This window comes from Hyperolius riggenbachi, chromosome 4 (genome assembly GCF_040937935.1).
Source record: "Hyperolius riggenbachi isolate aHypRig1 chromosome 4, aHypRig1.pri, whole genome shotgun sequence".
Classification (NCBI taxonomy): Eukaryota; Metazoa; Chordata; class Amphibia; order Anura; family Hyperoliidae; genus Hyperolius; species Hyperolius riggenbachi.
This window is the reverse complement of record NC_090649.1, coordinates 435,465,788-435,482,720: the sequence shown is the minus strand read 5'-3', so window position 1 is coordinate 435,482,720 and position 16,933 is coordinate 435,465,788. Positions and strand designations below refer to the sequence as shown.

At 48.6% G+C, this 16,933-nt stretch overlaps 1 protein-coding gene across 2 annotated transcripts in view; it reads right to left on the bottom strand.

Annotated features, from left to right (window-relative positions):
• PLCB1 (phospholipase C beta 1) overlaps positions 1-16,933 on the bottom strand; it is an 887,760-nt gene that overhangs the window by 218,288 nt on the left and 652,539 nt on the right. For both annotated transcript variants that reach the window (XM_068232505.1, XM_068232506.1), the window contains one exon: positions 15,018-15,195. In XM_068232505.1, the coding sequence (XP_068088606.1) occupies positions 15,018-15,195 (178 nt within the window). The remainder of the gene's footprint in view (positions 1-15,017; positions 15,196-16,933) is intronic.

Here is a 16,933-nt window from a genome sequence, read left to right as displayed (position 1 = left end):
TTCTTCTTCATCATCTTCACGTATTTCTCTTTTCAATTTTTTTTTAAAGAAATGCAGCTATTTTTGAGCGTAACAAATAGCTGGTGGGCGCACGCATGTTGGAAGCGCCATTGTATGTGCTCCCTGGCAGTGGAAACACAAAGACAGCAGGAGGTAAATTCAGCAGCAGGAGGAGGAGGATGAGTGTGTGGCAGCAGGCAGTCAATGAGGCAGGCAGCTCGCCGTGACATAATAGCCCTGGTACCTAGCGGTGATACCAGGGCTGTAAATAAACACAACAGGAGGTCCCAGACAGCGGTCGTGCAGCCCACATTGTGTCCAATACACAACTGGGACAACACAGTTTTCAACCCGGGCACCTCAGAAAAATTAAACCTTTTTTTTTTTTTTTTTTAATGGTTTTTTGGTTTTTGGTTTTACAACCAATATAGCTATTGTTTGACGTAATAGCTGGTGGCAGAGTGGCAGCAGAAGAAGGTAATTCTGTGTACCCTGGCAGTGGGAAACACAGACAGACAGCAGCAGCAGGAGGAGGAATGGAGGAGTAGGCGAGCAGCTATTGTTTGACGTAATAGCTGGTGGCAGAGTGGCAGCAGAAGGTAAATCATCTGTGTACCCTGGCAGTGGGAAACACAGACAGACAGCAGCAGCAGCAGCAGGAGGAGGTGTGGAGGAGCAGTGTGAGTGTGGCAGCAGGTAGGCAGCGTGACATAATAGCCCTGGTACCTAGCGGTGATACCAGGGCTGTAAATAAACACAACAGGAGGTCCCAGACAGCGGTCGTGCAGCCCACATTGTGTCCAATACACAACTGGGACAACACAGTTTTCAACCCGGGCACCTCAGAAAAATTAAACCTTTTTTTTTTTTAATGGTTTGTTTGGTTTTGGTTTTGCAACCAATATAGCTATTGTTTGACGTAATAGCTGGTGGCAGAGTGGCAGCAGAAGAAGGTAATTCTGTGTACCCTGGCAGTGGGAAACACAGACAGACAGCAGAAGGGCAGTACACAGCAGCCCACTGTAGGTGTAAAATGTGTGGCTGCAGGCGACGTAATAGTCAAAGTGAACCAGGCTGGCTTAGTGAGCAGGAGCCAGGAGGTGGTAAAGGGTGGTAAGGCACATTAACGATGGTTCCGGCAGCCAGTTCATGTCCCCCTCTCGCCGACAACAGGGGCCAGGAACTCGCCTTCCACCCACGCCTGGTTCATCTTGAGAAACGTCAGTCTGTCCACAGACTTGTGAGACAGACGTGAGCGTTTCTCGGTGACCACGCCACCAGCTGCACTGAAGCAGCGCTCGGACAGCACGCTGGAAGGGGGGCAGGACAGCACTTCCAGGGCGTACTGCGCCAGCTCGCTCCAGATCTCCATGCGCTTGACCCAATACTCCATGGGATCAACAGGGGCATCGCTGTCAAGCCCGCTGTACGACCCCATGTAGTCAGCCACCATGCGGGTCAGGCGCTGGCTGTGACCGGAGGAGGATGCTGCTGCATGCATCTCCTCTCTAGTCACTGCTGCCGGAGCCTCTACAGTCCTGTAGAGCTCGTGGCTGAGAGACAGCAGGTCTGTGGGGCGCTTGCTGCTGCTGGATGCAGGCACCTGCTGCTGCCTCTGTGCTGGCTGCTGGACAGTGGGGGTGGAAGGCTGGGGGAAGGCTTCCTCCAAGCGCTCAACAAGGGCCTGCTGCAAGCTCCTTATTTGTTGCGCTGGGTCTCCTCCTGCAGGCGGCAGGAACTGGCTCAACTTCCCCTTGAGGCGTGGGTCCAACATCATGCTGATCCAGATCTCCTCCCTCTGCTTCATCTGGATCACCCTGGGGTCCCTGCGCAGGCACGTCAGCATGTGCGCTGCCATTGGGAAGAGGCGGGCCACGTCTGCTGGCACATCGACGTCAGTGCTGTCCTCATCCTCCTCCTCTGCCGCCTCATCCTCTCTCCACCCCCGCACCAACTCAGCTGCGCTGTGCTGATCCCCCTCATCAGCAGCCAGGTCAGGGACCTCCACCAAGTCCTCCTCCTCCTCCCCCTCAGAGGTGGACTGCGCAGCTGGTTGCCGCTCCTGCTGGTCCAAGGCTGCCGCTCCCTGTTCCAGCAAAGCATCGAGGGCCCTGTTCAGCAGAGAAACCAGGGGCACCCACTCGCAGACCATAGCATGGTCCCTGCTCACCATGTTTGTGGCCTGCAGGAAGGGAGCCAGCACAAAGCACACCTGCTGCATGTGCCTCCAGTCATCATCGGGGACGATGGACGGGATGTTGCTGGTCTTGTCCCTTCTCTGAGCTGCGGAAACAGTGGCCAGGGCAAGGTACTGTTTGACAGCGTGCCTCTGTTCAACCAGACGCTCCAACATCGCCAGGGTGGAGTTCCAGCGAGTCGGAACGTCAAGGATCAGCCGATGGCGTGGCAGATCCAGCTCCTTTTGCACGTCTTCCAGGCTCGCACAGGCTGCAGCCGAGCGCCGGAAGTGACGCACAACATTCCTTGCCGTTTCCAGCAGTTCGCCCATCCCCTGGTAGGTGCGCAGGAACTTCTGCACCACCAGGTTCAGCACGTGGGCAAGACAGGGGATGTGGGTCAGGTTTCCCCTGTCTATTGCGGCAACCAGATTGGCCCCATTGTCGGCCACCACCTCTCCGACTCTGAGGCCTCTGGGGGTCAGCCAAATCCTCTCCTGCTCCTGGAGTTTGGCCAACACATGGGTTGCCGTCAGCTTGGTCTTCCCAAGGCTGACCAAGTGCAGCAGCGCTTGGCAGTGGCGGGCCTTCACGCTGCTGCTGAGGCGGGGGGTTTGGCCAGGTGTGCCGGAGGATGGCAGAGGATCGGAGGAACCTGCTGCAGTTCCCCTGACCCTGCGGGGTGGCACCACCCACTGTGTTGCTGCTGCTGCTGTGCCCGCTGCTGCTCTCCCATCCTCACCCCCTTCCACCAAGCTGACCCAGTGGACAGTGAAGGACAGGTAGCGGCCTGTCCCGAAGCGGCTGCTCCAGGAGTCCATGGTGACGTGGACCCTTTCACCAACCTCGTGCTTCAGCCCTCGCTCCACATTGGCCATCACAAAGCGGTGCAGTGCAGGAATGGCCTTGCGGGCAAAGAAGTGTCTGCTGGGGAGCTGCCAGTCTGGGGCTGCGCAAGCAAGCAGCGCACGAATGTCGCTCCCCTCCTGCACGAGCGTGTACGGCAGGAGTTGGGAGCACATGGCCCGTGCCAGCAAGCCGTTCAGCTGCCGCACGCGACGGCTGCTGGGAGGCAGAGCCCTAACCACCCCCTGGAAGGACTCGCTCAAAAGGCTCTGGCGTGGCCTTTTGCTGACACGGGAATCAGCAGACACAGCAGAGGAGGCCACTGAGGACTGGCTGCCAGAACAGGCCTCAGTGTCGGCGGCAGGAGTTGCAGAGGGGGGAGGAGCAGTGCGTTTCCGCACTCCTGCTGGTGCTGCTGGAGGAGCAGGAGGGCGGGTGGCTGCTGTTGCTGCTGCTGCTGCTGAAGGCTGTGCAGTGATGGGTGTGGTGCCACTGCCAGCACCAGATGCCTTCAGCCTCTGGAACTCCTCATGCTGGTGGAAATGTTTAGCCGCAAGGTGGTTGATGAGCGAGCTGGTGCAGAACTTTAAGGGGTCTGCACCTCTGCTCAACTTCCGCTGACAGTGGTTGCAAGTGGCGTACTTGCTGTACACAGTGGGCATGGTGAAATATCGCCAGATTGGTGACTTAAACATCCCCGTACGGCATGGAAGCGCTGCTGCCTGTCTCCCTGTGGTGGTTGGGGGGGGGGCTTGGGGGGCTTGGGTGCGGCTGGTGGTGGTACTGGCAGATGCTGCTGCTGCTGCTGCTGAGCCTGAGACACCAGCAGGCTGTGGGACCTGCCTACTGCTGCTGCCAATGCTTGCAATGATGCGCCTCCTTGCAAGGCCCACAAGAGCATCCTCCTCCTCCTCCTCAGAGCTGCTGAGGACGACATCCCCTGGAGGTGGTGGCACCCAGTCTCTGTCTGTCACCGGGTCATCATCATCCTCCCCCTCCTGAAACATGTCCTGCTGGGATGAGGACCCCCCAAACTCCTCTCCTGATGCATGGATGGGCTGCTTGACTGTCGCCACAGTCTTGCTGTCCAATCCCTCATCCCCCAAAGTGCCCATCAGCATCTCCTCCTCAAGATCGCCAACAACAGCAGACAATTTACTCATGATGCCTGGGGTCAAAAGACTGCTGAATGACAGGTCGGCGAGTGACGGTGAGCTGGCCTCCTCCCCAGACCCTGCTGGGCGGCTGCTGCGAACAGGGGTGGTGGTGGTGGTGAGGGTGGAGGCCTCGGATGCAGAGCTGATGGCGGGCTGCTCATCCTCCGTCATGAGTTGCACCACAGTGTCTGCATCCTTTTCCTCAATGGGACGTTTCCGACCCGGCTGGAGGAAAATGGGAGCAGGTGCTACACGCTGCTGCTGCTGTGTCTCTGCAGCGTGAGTTGCAGATGCTCCTGTTGGGCGGCGCCCAAGGCGTCCACGTCCAGTGGCTATGGGAGGAATGTTAGCCACTGACGCTGCTGCTGCTGCTGCGGAACTGTGCATGGTGGCGCGCCCGCGGCCGCGGCTTGCCACAATGCTGCTCCCTCTCCTCCTGATTCCCTTGCTGCCCTTCCCCTTGCCCAAACCGCGCTGGCTGCCACTTCCAGACATCTTCAATGTTTTGGGCGTATAGAGAAAAGTTTTTTAAAAGGGCGGCTGAAAAGTGGGGTACTTTAATGGAGTGGGTTGGTTGGTGAGGTGACTGAGTGAGTGTCCCCTAGTACAGTAAGTAAGTAGTAACAGTCAGGAAGTACAACTAGCAGTTACAATAATCAGTAGTAATCACAAGTAAATTTAGTGTGTGTACACTCAGACAGTGAGTGCACGCACGCAGGAGCTAGTAGCCTATGGACAGTGACTGAGTGTCCTAGACTCCTAGTACAGTAAGAGTAAGTAGTAACAGTAAGAAGAACTAACTAATTACAATAATCAATCAGCGATCAGAAGGAAATGGAGTGTGGGTGTGTGTACACTCAGACAGTGAGTGCACGCACGCAGGAGCTAGTAGCCTATCAACACAGTGACTGAGTGTCCTAGACTCCTAGTACAGTAAGAGTAAGTAGTAACAGTAAGTAGAACTAACTAATTACAATAATCAATCAGCGATCAGAAGGAAATGGAGTGTGGGTGTGTGTACACTCAGACAGTGAGTGCACGCACGCAGGAGCTAGTAGCCTATGAACACAGTGACTGAGTGTCCTAGACTCCTAGTACAGTAAGAGTAAGTAGTAACAGTAAGTAGAACTAACTAATTACAATAATCAATCAGCGATCAGAAGGAAATAGAGTGTGGGTGGTGTGTGTACACTCAGACAGTGAGTGACCGCACGCAGGAGCTAGTAGCCTATGAACACAGTGACTGAGTGTCCTAGACTCCTAGTACAGTAAGAGTAAGTAGTAACAGTAAGTAGAACTAACTAATTACAATAATCAATCAGCGATCAGAAGGAAATGGAGTGTGGGTGTGTGTACACTCAGACAGTGAGTGCACGCACGCAGGAGCTAGAAGCCTATGAACACAGTGACTGAGTGTCCTAGACTCCTAGTACAGTAAGAGTAAGTAGTAACAGTAAGTAGAACTAACTAATTACAATAATCAATCAGCGATCAGAAGGAAATAGAGTGTGGGTGGTGTGTGTACACTCAGACAGTGGGCCTGATTCACAAAGCGGTGCACAGTGACTGAGTGTCCTAGACTCCTAGTACAGTAAGAGTAAGTAGTAACAGTAAGTAGAACTAACTAATTACGATAATCAATCAGCGATCAGAAGGAAATGGAGTGTGGGTGTGTGTACACTCAGACAGTGAGTGCACGCACGCAGGAGCTAGAAGCCTATGAACACAGTGACTGAGTGTCCTAGACTCCTAGTACAGTAAGAGTAAGTAGTAACAGTAAGTAGAACTAACTAATTACAATAATCAATCAGCGATCAGAAGGAAATAGAGTGTGGGTGGTGTGTGTACACTCAGACAGTGGGCCTGATTCACAAAGCGGTGCAAACTTTTTCGCGGACTTTTGCGCGCGAAAAGTGCCGCAATTCGCGCGATCGCGGACTTTTTGCGATTCGCGCAAATCGCGGCAAATTGCACGCGCAAAAGTCCGCGATCGCGCGAATCGCGGCAAATTGCGCGCGCAATAGTCCGCGAAAAAGTTTGCACCGCTTTGTGAATCAGGCCCAGTGAGTGACCGCACGCAGGAGCTAGTAGCCTATGGACAGTGACTGAGTGTCCTAGACTCCTAGTACAGTAAGAGTAAGTATTAACAGTAAGTACAACTAACTAATTACGATAATCAATCAGCGATCAGAAGGAAATGGAGTGTGGGTGTGTGTACACTCAGACAGTGAGTGCACGCACGCAGGAGCTAGTAGCCTATGAACACAGTGACTGAGTGTCCTAGACTCCTAGTACAGTAAGAGTAAGTAGTAACAGTAAGTAGAACTAACTAATTACGATAATCAATCAGCGATCAGAAGGAAATGGAGTGTGGGTGTGTGTACACTCAGACAGTGAGTGCACGCACGCAGGAGCTAGTAGCCTATGGACAGTGACTGAGTGTCCTAGACTCCTAGTACAGTAAGAGTAAGTAGTAACAGTAAGTACAACTAACTAATTACGATAATCAATCAGCGATCAGAAGGAAATAGAGTGTGTGTTGTGTGTGTACACTCAGACAGTGAGTGCAGTGCGCACACGCAGGAGCTAGTAGCCTATATGAACAGTGACAGTGAGTGTCCCTACGGGTACAGTAAGAGTAAGTAGTAAGTAAGTACAACTAAATAACAATAATCTATCAGTAATCAGAAGGAAATAGAGTGTGTGTACACACAGACAGTGAGTGAGTGCACACACGCAGGAGCTAGCTAGTAGCCTATAAACAGTGACAGTCAGTGAGTGTCCTACTCCTAGTACAGTATAACTACAATACTATTAGTAAAGGACAGCAGAAATACTGGTATAGATGAGAGAAATAAACAGAGGACAGCTGCCCACAGAGGCAAGGCCCCCCTGAGGCCTAAACCTGTAAGCTTGCAGCAGCTGCCTGTCTCTAATGTAACACACAAGCTACTAACTAAAATACAATGTCTATCTAACTAACAACAATATAGGTGTATATGGCAGGTGTAGGTGAGCAAAAACGCTAGGTAAATGATCACAATAGAGCACTTGCTAAGCCAAAGCACAAAGGAGCAACTCTCTCTCTGTACAAGTCTCAGGCAAGCATGGAGAAACGGAACATGGCGGCCGCTATTTATAGGGTAGGGGCTGGCCAGGGTCCCCCTCTGTGATTGGCTGCCGTCAGAGGGCCTGGGAGCCCTCTGATTGGCTCTAAGGACATCAATCTGGGCTATGACGCTATTCGAGCTCGGTACCGAGCTCGAATAGCGCCGGGTTGCTCGAATAGCTCGAATAGTGAATGGGCTATTCGAGTGTACTCGGATAGCCCATTCGAATAGCTCCAGCTATTCGGAGCTCGAATACCGAGCTCGAATAGCTGGAAAAGAGCTCGAATATTCGAGCTACTCGAATATTCGAGCTCTGCTGAGCACCACTGTGCAGCAGTGTGCAGAAAGGGAACATAGATGACAAGTATTACACAGGGAGATGCATTTGTATAAATTCATACCCAGTGATGGCGGGCTTGAGGTTATTTATCACTAAAAGTGCAGTTTCCCTGGGCAACGCGGGTATCTTAAGTGCATACATACAAAAAGGGTGCCATTTTTGGGCGGTCAAAATATCGGCTAGTAGAATACCAGTAAGTTTACTGATATTCTCCTATTATGAAGTGCAAATGACTATAAAATATTGGTAAATGATATTGATTTTTTTACCACAGCTAAAAAACTACTCTATTCTCACATAGAACCCTCCCTCCACCTATGCTTAACCCTAATCACCGACTTTATGCCTAACCATAACCACCCGCCCTATGCCTAACCCTAACCAACCCCCCCTGCCCAGCTGACAGCTAACCCTAGACACACACCCCCCATGATGCCTAACTCTAAACACCCTCCGCCGATGCCAAACCCTAATCAACTCCCTCTGCCAATCACTAAACCTAAGCACCACCCCACCAATGCCTGACCCTAACCACCCCCCACCGATGCCTAACCCTAACCCCCCCACCGATGCCTAACCCTATAACCCTAACCACCCCAATGCCGATGCCTAACCCTAATCACCCCCCGCCGATGCCTAACCCTAACTTCCCTCTGCTGATGCCTGAACCCAACCACCACCACCCCAGCTGATGTTTAACCTTGACACCCACACCTAGCCTTAAAGTGAACCAGAGACGAAGCACCCTCATGTATTTTACCATATATATCAGTGGGAACATTAGAGAAAACACCTATTCTGCTCTCTGTCTCATCCTTTACTGCTCAGCCCGTTTGTTATCAGCCCTGATAAAATCCCAGACTGAGCATTCAGTCTGACTTTGCTCAGGAATCATTATAGCTGAATCTGTCTTTTCTGATGTCTTTTCAAGCCCAAACCTACCCCCTACTGGCTCTGCTATAATGACTCAGCTATAATGATTCCTGAGCAAGGCTAGACTGAATGCTCAGTCGGGGATTTTATCAGGGCTGTTAACAAGCAGGCTGAGCAGTGAAGGGTAAAACAGAGAGCAGGGTAGGCGTTTTCTCTAATGTTCCCACTGATATATATGGTAAAATACATGAGGGTGCTTCGTCTCCGGTTCACTTTAACCCCCCCCAACCTTAAAAAACACCCATGGATACATAGCCTTAACCACCCACCACCTCAACATATAGCAGTCTCCATATACAGTGGGATGCGAAAGTTTGAGCAACCTTGTTAATTGTCATGATTTTCCTGTATAGATCATTGGTTGTTACAATGAAAAATGTCAGTCAAATATATCATATAGGAGACACACGTAGTGATATTTGAGAAGTAAAATGAAGTTTATTAGATTTACAGAAAGTGCGCAATAATTGTTCAAATAAAATTAGGCAGGTGCATAAATTTGGGCACTGTTGTCATTTTATTGATTCCAAAACCTTTAGAACTAATTATTGGAACTCAAATTGGCTTGGTAAGCTCAGCGACCCCTGACCTACATACACAAGTGAATCCAATTAAAAGAAAGAGTATTTAAGGGGTTCAATTGTATGTTTCCCTTCTCTTTTAATTTTTTCTGAAGAGTAGCAACATGGGGGTCTCAAAACCACTCTAAAATGATCTGAAGACCTGAAGACAAAGATTGTTCACTATCATGGTTTAGGGGAAGGATACAGAAAGCTGCTTTAGAGATTTCAGCTGTCTGTTTCTACAGTTAGGAACATATTGAGGAAATGGAAAACCACAGAGAACAGTCAGAGTCAACCCACAGACTGCACCAAAGACCTACAACATCATCCTGCTATAGATGGAGTCACTGTGCATCGTTCAACCATTTGGTGCACTTTACACAAGGAGATGCTGTTTGCAAGAGTGATGCAGAGGAAGCCTTTTCTTCGCCCACAGCACAAACAGAGCCGCTAAAGCACATTTGGACAAGCCAGCTGCATTTTGGAATAAGGCGACGTGGACTGATGAAACTAAGATTGAGTTATTTGGGCGTTATGCATGAATGAAAAAAAAAAACAGCATTCCAAGAAAAACACCCGCTAACTACAGTAATATATGGTGGTGGTTCCATCATACTGTGGGGCTGTGTGGCCAGTGCAGGGACTGGGAATCAGTGACAAAGCTGAAGCTGTGCCAGGGCTGGATCTTTCAACAAGACAACAACCCTAAACACTGCTCAAAATCCACTAAGGCATTCATGCAGAGGAACAAGTACACTGTTCTGGAATGGCCATCTCAGTCCCCAGACCTGAATATAATTGAAAATCTGTGGTGAGAGTTAAAGAGAGCTGTCCATGCTCGGAAGCCATCAAATCTGAATGAACTAGAAATGTTTTGTAAAGAGGAATGGTCCAAAATACCTTCAACCAGAATCCAGACTCTCATTGGAACCTACAGGAAGCATTTAGAGGCTGTAATGTCTGCAAAAGGAGGATCTACTAAATATTGATTTAATTTCTTTTTTGTGGTGCCCAAATGTATGCAGCTGCCTAATTTTGTTTAAACAATTATTGCACACTTTCTGTAAATCCAATAAACGTAATTTCACTTCTCAAATATCCCTGTGTGTGTCTCCTATATGATATATTTATCTGACATTTTTTATCAACCAGCATCAACCAACGATTTATGCAGGAAAATCATGACAATGAAGAATGTTGCCCAAAGTTTCGCATCCCACTGTACCTCTCTCTTCAGGTCCTCCTTAACAGGCTGTTTACTGTAAGCTGCTCCATGTGCTGCCTGTCAGGTGAAGAGCGGGGATTCATCAGTTTGGATTGTTTGCAAAGAAATATTAAAAAGGAAAATAAAAGTCGTATTTTTTTGCCAGCTACAGATAAAGTTTCTTGGTAATAAATTGATGGGGGACTTTGTCAGCCGCTTGGCACCATACGCTAGCCTCGCATAGAGGGAGATCCTGTACACACTACACAGTGACACACTGAGCAGGTGGCCGGGGCTTTTATTTGAACAGTGTTGAAGTGTTCTGCTGGGAGGTATAACCATTTATTTGTGCCACGTTATCTCTCATCAACTTTATGCAGCCGCAGAAGAAATAGGCTGTATTTATCGCCGGCCTAACTCATCCCTTATTAACACTTTCCTCGGGTCCTGTACTTTTGCACAAAGGGCACAGTGAAGATGGAAGATACTTTATTTTTAAGGTGCCTATGCATCTAAAGGTGCAGGAGGTCTTTTACTTGATCTACCACCGATCTACAAGTGTATGGAAACCTCTACAGAAAATGAACGAAGATGTAGCAATGTCCAAATCGAATCTCCCAAAGCAGGCATTGCTATGGTCTGCGGTGGCTAAATGTTCAGCAATGATTACTGACCTGCCAGGATAGGTGGCTTTGCCTGGGGGATGGCCTGACCACTCCCTGCACTGCTACTCACATTTCTTTGCACTAAGTTGAACTTAAAGTGAACCAGAGACGAAGCACCCTCATGTATTTTCCCATATATATAAGTGGGAACATTAGAGAAAACACGTACCCTGCTCTCTGTTTCATCCTTCACTGCTCAGCCTGCTTGTTATCAGCCCTGATAAAATTCCCAACTGAGCATTCAGTCGGGCTTTGAAAAGGAATCATTATAGCTGAGTCTGTCTTTTCTGATGTCTTTTCAAGCCCAAGCCTGCCCCCTTCTGGCTCTGCTATAATGACTCAGCTATAATGATTCCTGAGCAAAGACAGACTGAATGCTCAGTCGGGGATTTTATCAGGGCTGATAACAAACAGGCTGAGCAGTGAAGAATGAAACAGAGAGCAGGGTAGGTGTTTTCTCTAATGTTCCCACTGATATATATGGTAAAATACATGAGGGTGCTTCATCTCTGGTTCATTTTAAGTTAAAAAGGAGTTAGAGAAGTTCTCAAACCTCATACACACATAAGAGGCATGTTCTGGCAGGGAATCGATCCGTTTCCTAGGGCCTCATTGCCGGAGGGAAGCTGTGCAGAATTGTTGTTAGCGTGTGGACTAGTGACATGTTCTGTTGCAATACAGGGGCGGAGGGCCGATGGAGTGGAACGGGTGTGACATCACACTGTAGCCAGGTCAGAGGGAAGAACAATGCTCTTGGTCAGCACTTGGCTGAAATACTCTGCCAGGCCAAGGGGGTCGCAGGCTGCTGTACATATGCAGGATTCTTGGCACAGGTTGGTGGTTTTAGGCTGCTTTGGCCAAATTTCATCTGGTGTGTGTACACAGCTTTAGACACACTTCCAATCCTCCTCTGGTTAAGTTAATTTCAGAACTTAAAAAATCTTGCTGTTTCCTAAAAATAGTTAATAATATCCGGTGATATCATAATCCTATCTCTTCTATACTTTACTAACAGGGGAGAAAAATTGATGTGACTCCACTGTGTCCCTTTGAGCCACCCCTGTTGCCCGGGACAGATAAAAATGGTGTACAGCACCGGGGCAATAGAAATGGCGCCGCATTGACCAGTTATATAATGCTTATAAGTTATATAGCTTATAGCATTATAAGTGTTACAAATTAGCGCATGCAGTGTGCCTTACACTTATAACGCTATAATGGCGTTATAAGTCTGACAAAATGCAGGGGGGCTAGTGTCAGGCAGCGGGGAGCGGGGTTGGGGCAGCGGGACATTGGAGGGAGTAGGGTTAGCTGGAGGGAGGATGTGAGCATAGGCATACATTACCTTGTCCCGGCCGGCAATCGCTCCTTCAGTTTGCTGTACTCCTGCATCTAGCCAATCACCTTGTGGCTTAAAGGGATACTGTAGGGGGGTCGGGGGAAAATGAGCTGAACTTACCCGGGGCTTCTAATGGTCCCCCGCAGACATCCTGTGTTGGCGCAGCCACTCCCCGATGCTCCGGCCCTGCCTCCGGTTCACTTCTGGAATTTCTGACTTTAAAGTCAGAAAACCACTCCGCCTGCGTTGCTGTGTCCTTGTTCCCGCTGATGGCACCAGAAGCGTACTGCGCAGACACAGACCATACTGGGCTTCTGCTATACACTCCTGGTGACATCGGCGGGAGCGAGGACACGGCAACGCAGGCGCAGTGGTTTTCTGACTTTAAAGTCAGAAATTCCAGAAGTGAACTGGAGGCGGGGCCGGAGCATCGGTGAGTGGCTGCGCCAACACAGGATGTCTGCGGGGGACCATTAGAAGCCCCGGGTAAGTTCAGCTCATTTTCCCCCGACCCCCCTACAGTATCCCTTTAAGTCCGTGCATGGTGATTGGCTGGATGCAGGACGCCTGCAAATTAACTAGGAAGTGAAGGAGCGATCGCCGGCCGGGACAAGGTAATGTATGTCTATGCACACATCCTCCCTCCAGCTAACCCTACTCCCTCCAGTGTCCCGCTGCCTCCCCCCCCCCATCCCGCTGCCTAACACTAGCCCCCCTGCATTTGTTAATGGCGCACCGTTATGCTGATAAATGTAATAAAACGCTATTTACAGTTTTAACATATTAAACAATGTATTTACATTAAAACTGTAAATAGCGTTTCATGATACATTTATCAGCGGAAAAATGTGTTTGATTGACTCTTAACTTTTTTCCCATCATTTAAATTGATATATTACTAATTTTAAAATGCTAATATGAAGGAAAATGAACCAGGATAGAAAGTACCAGTGTGGTTTGAATTATAAAACAACATATTTTTCTTATGAAATCTTTATGGTATGCGTGGCTAGGGTTGTGACCTGGGCGTGATCAGGGGTGTGGCAGGGGCGTGGCTTACATGTCCCTCTTTCTCATCTCAAAAAGTTGGGAGGTGTGCACTAATTTTTCTGGTTTCAACATCATAAACCCTTCCTATATCTACTGTATATAGTGCTGTATATTGCTATGTAACCCACCCTCCCAATGATGCTTAGCCTAGGCTGTTTAGATATGTGTAATTCTTCCCCAGGGCATTCTGGGAGACCTGCTATTATTTTCTTTATAGCTTTAGAATGATCAGTTGACAAAATTTCCACAGGACATGAGAGGACAGGACAAGATTTACAATAATATCCTTATTATTATTATTATTATCATCATCTCTATAGCGCCAACATCTTACGCAGCGCAGTACAGTATTTATATTGTCTTGTCACTGACTGTCCTCAGAGGGGCTCACAATCTAATCCCTACCATAGTCATATGTCTATGTATGTGTCGTGTAGTGAATGTATCATAGTCTAGGGCCAATTTAGGGTGACCCTTATCTGTATGTATTTGGGGTATGGGAGAAAACTGGAGAGCCCGGAGGAAACTCACACAGACACGGGGAAAACCTACAAACTCCTTGCAGATAGTGCCCTGGCTGGGATTTGAACCGGGGACCCAGCGCTGCAAGGCAAGAGCATAAGCACTACTCCATCAATTTTAATCATTATGTAATTTTTAACTACAGTTCCTCTTTAAGTCGTGATCATAATCGTGTCAAGAGCAGAACTTATTGGTATGCTGGTTGTTCAGGTAACCTCTGCTTGGCCTAAGGCAGTCCCAGGAATCATCCATCTGACTGTATTTTCCATAGCTTCTGGTAGAACCAGTAAACTCACAATTCTCAAAAGATTCGCAAATCACCTTTTATACTAGATGAGGCAAATGCATGCGCACACCACAACCACTGCCTATAACACCAACGCTACCCTGCTGCCTACAACACTAATGCCACCTCTGCCCAAAGCCTATTGCCACCCAAAGCCTGACAGGTGATGTTACCTGGCTGTGGCCCTGCTCAGATGTGACTCTATGGGGGGGCGCCTATCCCATGCCAGTGCTGAGCGCTAACAAGTGCCCAGCCGGTGCAGGAAAATGACAGGGGGTAAATTCAGCTGCCCATCTAAAAGAGGCCATAAGCTTAAAAAGATGCAGACTTAATGACCCTTTGAACTTTCCTTTAGTAAAACCTTATTATGTCCCCTCTCCCTGGCAGATTAGGCATTTTAGCTTCTATTTACCTTTCAGTAAACCGGACTAAATTAGATAAGCTGATCAACAACTCTTTTTCATAGATAATAACTCAAGCTGTCTAAATCTTGCTGTACTGGAAAGCAGAAAGGTACTTCAGATAATTTCTTAGTAGGGCTAGTACTATATGTGAATATGTTTATGTCATGTCACTTCAAGTATGCTTTAAGATAGCATTAACATGTTGTGATTTCTCTACTTCATATACATTAACTGTAGAGTTAAAAAAAATGTAAACCATCTGCATGACAACTTCCCTTCCACCCAAAGTGACTCCCTTTCCTGTTACTCCTGCAGAGGGAAGTATAGTTTGGTTGCTGTGTGAAGTACACACACATGATTTTCTCACACTTTTACACATTAGGCCTTTGTGATGCATCCAACAGAAACACTATTGACTCACCTGCCCCCGGGGAGGACGGCTCAAACACGCTGGAAGAATCACTGCAAGCATTGGACGCTTGTTCCGCCAGCTTCTTCTTTCCGCTACCTTCTGATGATTTGTGAGATTTCTTCTTATTCTTCACCAGAATCTTAAACTTCAGTTCCATGGGGCTGGGAAGCGGCACCCCCTGTTCCAGCTAGAGAGGGAAAAGGACTTGGGTTACAAAGCAAAAAAATCAATCCTTTTCAGAATTGACAACATCGCCTAGCTAAGAACGCAGGGAAATAATAATAATTCCAAGTGCTGCTTGCTGTAAAAAGAAAGCGATTGAAGAGAGAGATTAGCCTTTTTATGCAAAACCAATTTTGCATCAAAAATGCCATTTCAGCAGAACCAAAATTAAAACAAAAGGTTGCACATTTTTGTTCCGGCTTCTTAGTAAACATTTGTAAATGGAATCCTGGAGTGGAGCAGCAAAATGAAAAGGAACCCGAGGTGAGGGGTACCTATTAAACGACCACAGGGAGATTTGGGCGCAGGGTAAACCTGATAAATGGCTCACCCTGCTCATGCACAAGTCCCGGAAACGTTAATTACTATTCCCCCTCCAGGCTGCCTTGGATAGTGGGGTAAGATGTAATTCGGCTGCCAGCTATTGCTGGAGGCCGAATTACAGTGTTTTTGTAGTAATTTGCGCTCCGTCTTTTGACGGTGCCCAAATTACTCAATACCTATTACGGCCTTTCATACTGAAAAGTGGCCATTTCATTCTAGGGATAGATATCACTGATAACTTAAAATATACTAAAATTATGTCTAATTGTTCTTGTCTTGCTATAAGATCAGTAATACAGTGTTGTCAGTTGGGTCCCCTCCTGCCATCCTCACATTGTGACATGTATATGCATGACATATAAACAATCATGAACCCTCTGCACTCAGCACACATGCTCACAACAAGCTGGAACACTAACCGCAATAAAAGCAACTGAGAGTTGTCAAAAATGCAGTATTTTTTGTACTAGGCAAGTTCACCCAGTCAAGGTTCCCTCTATATAATAAGGACAGTAAGCATGTGTTTTGAGAGCAGAGGGTTAATGATTGTCTGCATGAAAATTGATCACATCCCTAAGTACCTGCTTTGCCTTTATTTAAAGAGAATCTGTTAAGAAACATGTGCCCCTCGGGAATGAGAAGCCTCTGTATCCTAATGAGGCTTCCCCCGTCCTCCTGTGTAGCCCCGATCCAGCGCTGGCTCCCTAAAAAATCCGCCAACAAGCTTGTTGCCAGATGCGTGCAGATGCAAGCACGTGGGGATATTATCTCCAGGATCCAGTGCAGGCGCAGTACCGTCTTCCCCCTCGGTGGAAATAGCTGAGCCCAATGGGGTCAGCTCTACTGCGCAGATGTGAGAGGTCCGGGGGTCCCAGTGCTGGATCCATGCTGCACAGGAGGAAGGGGGAAGCCTCATTAAGATTTAGAGGCTTCTTCCTCCCGAGGTAAGAACCCCTTAAGCCCTCAGGGGCTTTTTTTTTCTTACAGGCTTTCTTTAACCTCCTGGGTGATACAATAATATCGCCAGGGGGCGCCGCAGCCTATCGCTAGCTACATGATAGCCGCTGTGAAGCGGCATCCACCCACCCCTTCAACAGGAAATCCCGTTCAGAACAGGATTTCCTGTTTGGCTTCCCCCGACGCCATGGCGACGATCGGGATGACGTCATCCACATCATGGCGTCGGAGGGAGTCCCGATCCACCCCTTAGCGCTGCCTGGCGGGGTCTCGGGGGGCCCTCTAACGCAGCGGGTAGCGGCAAATCGGTGCGGAGCGGCGGCGATCGGCTTGTACACGGCAACTAGCAAAGTGCTAGCAGCGTGCAAAAAAAAAATGCATATCGGCACACTAGGGCCTGAGAAATCCTCCACGGCGGCTTA